The sequence below is a fragment of the Olea europaea genome, chromosome 15 (genome assembly GCF_002742605.1).
Source record: "Olea europaea var. sylvestris chromosome 15, O_europaea_v1, whole genome shotgun sequence".
Lineage (NCBI taxonomy): Eukaryota > Viridiplantae > Streptophyta > Magnoliopsida > Lamiales > Oleaceae > Olea > Olea europaea.
Window position 1 is genome coordinate 6,379,220 of NC_036251.1, and position 6,920 is coordinate 6,386,139.

General features: G+C 33.4%; 1 protein-coding gene across 1 annotated transcript; it reads right to left on the reverse strand.

Moving 5' to 3' along the window:
- Positions 1–1,500: 1,500 nt before the first annotated feature.
- On the reverse strand, positions 1,501–6,784 carry LOC111409973 (probable protein disulfide-isomerase A6). Its single transcript, XM_023040116.1, has 11 exons — positions 6,546–6,784; positions 6,014–6,098; positions 4,835–4,932; positions 4,611–4,666; positions 4,132–4,249; positions 3,939–3,966; positions 3,759–3,850; positions 3,412–3,568; positions 3,212–3,336; positions 2,963–3,062; positions 1,501–1,948 (listed from the first exon to the last, which is right to left on the reverse strand). The coding sequence occupies exons 1-11, from the start codon at positions 6,698–6,700 to the stop codon at positions 1,874–1,876; spliced, it is 1,089 nt and encodes a 362-aa protein (XP_022895884.1). The 5' UTR covers positions 6,701–6,784; the 3' UTR covers positions 1,501–1,873.
- Between the last annotated feature and the right edge of the window lie 136 nt (positions 6,785–6,920).

Consider the following 6,920-nt stretch of genomic DNA (forward strand, 5'->3'; position numbering starts at 1 on the left):
TTATTAGCAACTGTAGACTATATTTACGATTCAATCATTCATATCTCCAGAATCATGCAGCATGATGATTAAGAATCATGCAACAATATGGATATAGGACTTATACTTATTTCATGGAAACTAACTCATAATCAGACTCTCAAGCAATACATTTTCTCTTGCTTTCGTTTTCCTTTTCAGGAAGAAAAGTCAAAAGATAAGGCACTGGAAGTTGATGCTTGATGACGACGAACTTTCGCTATTCTTCTACTTTCCAGAACCTCGTCACTAGCTTTTTTGAAACTTTTTGTTTCTGATTCAAAATGTTTCATCATTATCAAGATCAGGATTATCTCAAGATAGTTGCACTCCGACAGCCCTCTTTTTTGAAGGTTGAAAATTGTTTTCCTCATCCCCCTTTGTAGATTAACAAAACAAACTTGAAGGAAAATTTGCTTCCTCCACAAGTTGGAAGAAAGTGATATCTTCAGTTAAAAACATATGACAAAAATCACAAACTAAAAGGACATTATAAATGGAATCAAATGTTGCTTCTTGACCAAACAAATGCTAGGAAAGATATTCTAGGATATGAAGCAAATACTTTTGAAGGAAACAAACTATAATGTGAAACTACATGATCCAGATAATCAATTAGCACTCGCCCACAGACATAAACAAGTGAAACTAATCATTAAGTTTGGCAATTGTTAATTCATTACAGAAAGTATCCAAAGATCATGCGCCAAGCAAAAGAAACACTCACATTTGTAAATCAAACTCAAAAATGGGGGAACAAGGAAAAAAAGAAAAAAAAAGGGAGGAGAAAAAAAGAAAAAGAAAAGAGAGAGAACAATGTGTAAGAATAACATCAATGTTTGCTCGTTCTTTAAAAGTTACAATGCAATGTTATTTAAAAGTTAAAACCGAGAAACCAAACTAAACCAAACCGAACCGAAGTGGTTTGGGTTGGTTCGGTTTAAGAATTATAGTGGGTTGGTTTTGGTTTTAATTTCACTCAAACCGACTACTTTGGTTTGGTTTTGGGTTTAGGTCAAAACCAACCCAAACCAAACCACGCCCAGGCCTAGGTACAAACTGGACATTTGGTTTCAGATAGTTATCGAGCTTATATCTGCCAATATTAAAAATAAAAAATAAAAAATTCCTTACATTTTAATTCTTAGTATGTGTTCCAAATTAATTGTCCTAAATATTATTGCCATTCAGAATAAAATATACCAAACCTATTTTTCTAATTTTTTCTGTAAATAATTTCTCCTACTTCCAATTTTTTTCCCCTCAAAAATCCAACACCATTCAAAACATAGTAAAGATCATTAGTACTATCATCATATGACACTAAATTTCCATGGTTGCACCTGCAATTCTTAACATATACAAGGAGATCTTTCACCCCCCAAGTTTAAGGACGAAAATATCGGTATCCTCTCCTCCCCGACCCTATTCGCACAAAACATTGCCCATTTAAGAGTCGAATATCCAATAAGAAGGTCGACATTGACAAAAATAAGCCATCAATATCTTATAACCAACAAGGTTGTATAATCTTTCATAGATGAAACATAATGAAGAATACATAACTGTCCTCAATAACCAAGAATCTTGCATTACTATCACCACCAAAAAGATGATATAATCATAACAAAGTCACTATTCCTTATAACATTAATGCTACTGCTGGAAACAAAATTAGTTTTATCTTGTGGTAAATGGAAACAAAATATCATTCCCATTCTTCTGATTGCGAAGGTGATGCAAAATGTGCAACTGAAGGAAACTGGGAGCGTAAGAAGATGGATCCACTACATCCAGGGAAAATCAACGCCCAGAAGTTATATGTGGATACCATATTTGTCAGTAAAAGGCGATCTCACTGATCAGAAGCAAAGGTAGACAGAATATTCTTCTTCAAAGTGAAATCGTCAGCCTTCGCCGGGGCAATTGACTGCAAGAAGTAAGAGAAAGATCAGATCTCTCAATAAATTTTCCACATTTGTAAAAGTATACACTAACATGAAATCCAAGGATTAATCTTGTTAAATTTCATTAATTACCAACATTCCACAATTTTAATTTTTTTTTCTCATTTATTTGAATTTTTCTGACTTCTCCTAATTTTTTTGACCAACAAATAAACTTAATTTCCAACTAAAAACAATATTTTTCCAAACCTTATTTTCAAACCCTCATTTAACCATATATTTACAACCCCCACCAATATGTTTCCAAAATGTCAACTCAAAAGTCCAAACAGAGAAAAAATGATTTCTTATTTAGAAGCTGATATAACTAAACTAAGAGGCATGTCTAACAAAGTTGCATGTCTAACAAAGTTCAACATTTTTAAAGCTCATAAATGTACTTCTTATCCACACATTTTGTATAACTCACAACTTATTATTCACACATTCCGTAGAACCCAGAACTAATAATCACTACAAAACAAGCACTAAGCAAATCAGCTTTCAGTTTGTTTGGAAGAAATAAAAAGTTACTGAAATTATAAATTGATTTAATTAATTGTGGATAAGTGAGTATTAGTTGTGGATTCTACAAAACGTGTAGTTAAAATTAAAATTTACGTGACCTATATTATAATAAGATTATAATTTAAACAAGGCAAGCACAAAAATTGAAATCATAATTCAGAAATTAGATGAATATAAGATTCCACCTTCTAGAGATGCATAATATATTTGAATGTCATGGGGGTATGCACTAGCTAAAAAATGGAAAATAAGTAATCAAAGAATTAGAGGCTATAGGGTCATTGTTTTGATTCAGTCATACATCAGAAGATAATCAACTAAAAACTGAATATTAACTTATCTATAGTTAGGCAGACAGCGGAGCAAATTATTTAGATGATTTCCATTTTCGGATCAGAGAGAACAAAGAGACTGTTATACAACAAGTGTTGCTTAAAAAACACTAGACAAAAGGGAACGCAATAGTTTACCTTGGCAAGCATGCGTTCCAGCCGCTGAATCTCATTCTTAGCATACTCAGCACCTCTTTCCATGCAGCTCTTGGCAGCTTTCACATAGATCTTCCCATATCTAAAGAAATTTAAAGTGATGTGAAAGTATGGGTATTGAATTAAAGTTGATGGGCATGCAAGATTGCAACTTAGACCAACTACCCTAATTACAATTAGTTCGAGTTAGTAATATGAATAGTGGAAGTACAACAAGAATTTCGTTACAACCTTGCATTGGATCCCTTTAGTTTCTCGGCTTCTGCCTCCAATCGACTGAATACAGCTTTTTTATCCTCCGTTGATGCACTTACAAACTCTTTCACTAGGCTATCAAGGGCTTCAACTATACCGGCCTAGGATGATTAGATGGTAAGTTAGAAGCCAGTAAAAAGTAACCATGGAGAGAATAATTTAATTTAGCAACAAACCTTATCAGTGAATTGTCCTTTTGTGTCACGGCTAGTTCCACACTTCTCATTGATGAAACTGACAAATTCATCCAAGTCTCGTCCGCCTTCGTAATCTTCACCAGCCTTATTGATCTTTGGGAAGAATTTCAATGTAGGAAAACCACTTACACCATACCTGCTCAGCAGTAGATATGTATATCAGGAAACACATGCCATATGTTTCTTTTTCTTTCCTTTCACGTTTAATTAGGTTTAGGGGAATCAATTCTGGAATTTATCTATAGCACTTTATTAACTCACAGCAGGCTCTGAAAGTGGGTGTGCATTGAGGATACAACAGAAGAAAAACTATTTTTACTGCTTACTTCTCTGCAATGTCCTTGTACTTATCAGCGTCCAGATTAGCAATGACTACATCATCTTCCAGCTTGAATGCTGTTGCTAGCTTTTCATAAGTCTGCAAAATAGGAGCAAGAGAGAGACGTTGTACAATAATTTATTCACCGTTCATTGGAGTCTTATTGATGTACCAGTGATGTACTTACAGGAGCAAGGCTTTTGCAATGACCACACCTGGGAAAAAAATACCATCAATCAGAATTGACAAAATCATATTTAACACATTTTACATAAATGATCAGAAAGAGAAATCTTAGAAATCAATTACTTTGGCATCTCAAATTCAAGTACAAGAACAGCATAGAAAGAAAATAATCAAAATATTATATGTAGACCTACCAGGGTGCATAGAATTCAACAAGGACGTCCTTTGTATCATCAAGAACAATCTCATCAAAGTTGTCTGGAGAGAGAACCACAACACTTGAAGGAATTGCAGCTATCTTGACATTTATCCCTGAAAACAGAATTGCATTTGTAAGAACTAGGCAAGAAACATCCACTTAGTTGTGATTTTGAAACATATTTGGGAAAGAATGACAACTAATGACCACTAATGTAACAATATGATGATGATAGAGATAGGTATGGATATTGTGTTTTTCCCCTTCACACAACAATCAAATTTTTTCATTTTTCCTTTTTAAAAGATCTGTGAATATACAATGGTGTATAGGAAGAATTTCCTAGATGTAAAGCCTTTTTCCACGGGGAAAAATCAACATCGTGTATTACTTCAAATGTAATTAAATCAATGTGCTTACTGCCTGCACAGTCAATCTTGGATCAGAAATATATGAGCAAACTAAAAGTCGTACCTGCTTCATTGTTTACAAATTCAGTAAGGGCTTCAGCAGTTCTTGCACTTTCATACCTAAGAAACGAAAACTCAATTAATGTGGAATGCACTTTTCCAAGGACTTGAATGGACAAAAAATATGCAAAGAATATATATGTTTATAATCTCATATAATGCTAAGAAAATTATGAGCTTAGAAGAAATGAAGGAAGAAAAAAGTTTTCTAGAAGAGCTTAAACTCACTTTTTGGGCTCCAAAGACCCCTTAGGAAACCACTGGATGGTGGGATATCCAGAAACTCCATATTTACTGCAGAGACTCTTGTGCTCATCACAATCAACCTACAACAGAATGATTTAATAAAATTACAACGTTTAACATTTTAAAGTCATAAATATTTATCAATCAACCTACAATGGTTAATGATAAATCAATGCCTTGAGACACCCTCATTGGCAACCCAAGAAATAATCTCATAATTCAACAAGATAACAAATCTAATCTCCTTTCCCAATTTTCTGAGTAAAATATAAGCCCCCGTTTGGCTTCCATTATTTGAAATTATAATGGGTGGAATAGTAATTTTTTTGGAGAATGAATGGTCGAAAAAGAAGGAAAAAAGTTTTCGATTTATTTATAATATTATTTTATGGAAGATTGTATGATTGAAAATATGAGAGAGAAAAATGAAATTTAAGCAAACTTGGGATGTAAACACAAACAAATAAGCAAACTTGGGATGTAAACACAAACAAATAATCACATAACATACTCATAGATGACTACTTATTATTCAGTTGAGCGAATCTCAATCAAGCCACAATCAATCATGATAAACAAATATTTAATGATTTAACAACAGTTAAAAAATCAAGAAACAACTAAAAAAAGGATGGAAAATCAGATAGCGTAGTCCATAAAACAAGTAACTGATACATTGATCCTGTAACTAGGACTTTCTCCAACTTGTTAAAGACCAGATTAATAATTTGTCTTTTTACATGACAGAGCTACACTTTAGATAAGTTCTAAAATACCTATAGTAATGAAGTTAAAAATTAGGTTTTATGGAATTATTATTAGACTAGATATACTTTATCTCGAGTTTGGGAAATCAGAAGACAAAAAACATGGTAGAAAAATAATGTTTTTGATATAATGTAATTAATGAGATAAGAACTGAGGTTAAACATTGGTAAGTGGAGATCGCTCCATTTAGGATAAATTAAAGGAATGATGCTTTAGATATTTAAGGAATGCAATACATAGACAAAGTTTCATTCGCACGAGCAATGCGTTCTTATTAGTCGAGAATGATGTGAAGTTCCATTCCCTAGAAAATTTCAGTGGATACAAAAACAGAATCTTTCTGGGAACATTTCCACAACTAATATACACATGCCCAACTCGAAAAAGGCTAACCTTGCCAATCAAAACAGACTTAGCCTTCTTGAAACTCGCACCAAGCTTTTCATACTCAGGAGCAAGCTTTTTACAGTGCCCACACCTGCATAGGAACACTATATCATATATACCTTCAATTCATCTACTCCTACACGGAAATAAAAAGAATTCTGAGAATTTAAACAAACTAAAGCAACTAATATTTATTACTTTCACTCATTTCCCTCACTACGCAAGATTTACATAATTGAAAGGGTGAAAATTCTCATCTTCTTCATAACAAAATGAACCGGCGGATAAAAACATATACCCCAAATTATTTCAAAAATAGAACCGAACAGTTAAGATACCAAATAAAAGGATCTATGGAGAAATGATCAAAACTCGATAAAACTCAGATCTAGATCAATCGAAACGAGCTCAGAAATGAAAGATCTAGTAAAAAAACACATAATTGAATAACGAACAATCCAATCAGTTACATACACGCACATATAAATGAATCAAAATTCATTGAAACCAGTATTCAAAAACATGAAGTGGTTCATACCAGGGTGCGTAAAACTCGACCAAAGCGCCGCGATCTTGACCCACCTCTTTCTCGAAGTTGTCCTCAGTGAGTACTATGACATCGTCCGCAAAGGCCGACGCGAACAAGAACAACGCAAAGGTACCAAATGCAACGCAAAGCCACGATCTCGACATTTCCGTCAAAAGTTGTTCTTTCCTTTAGGTTGTTCAACCTTTCAATGGAAAAGCAGTGATGAAAGAGACTTGTGGATTAAAGGAGGTCTCCATATATTTAGGATATTTATAGCAGTCGTGGATTTTTTTCAAACTCATTTTTCTAAATTTAAGTAAATTTTTAATTTCTTTCAATCGAGTCACTAACTTCAATTTCATTTCAAATTGCATCGCTTAGAAT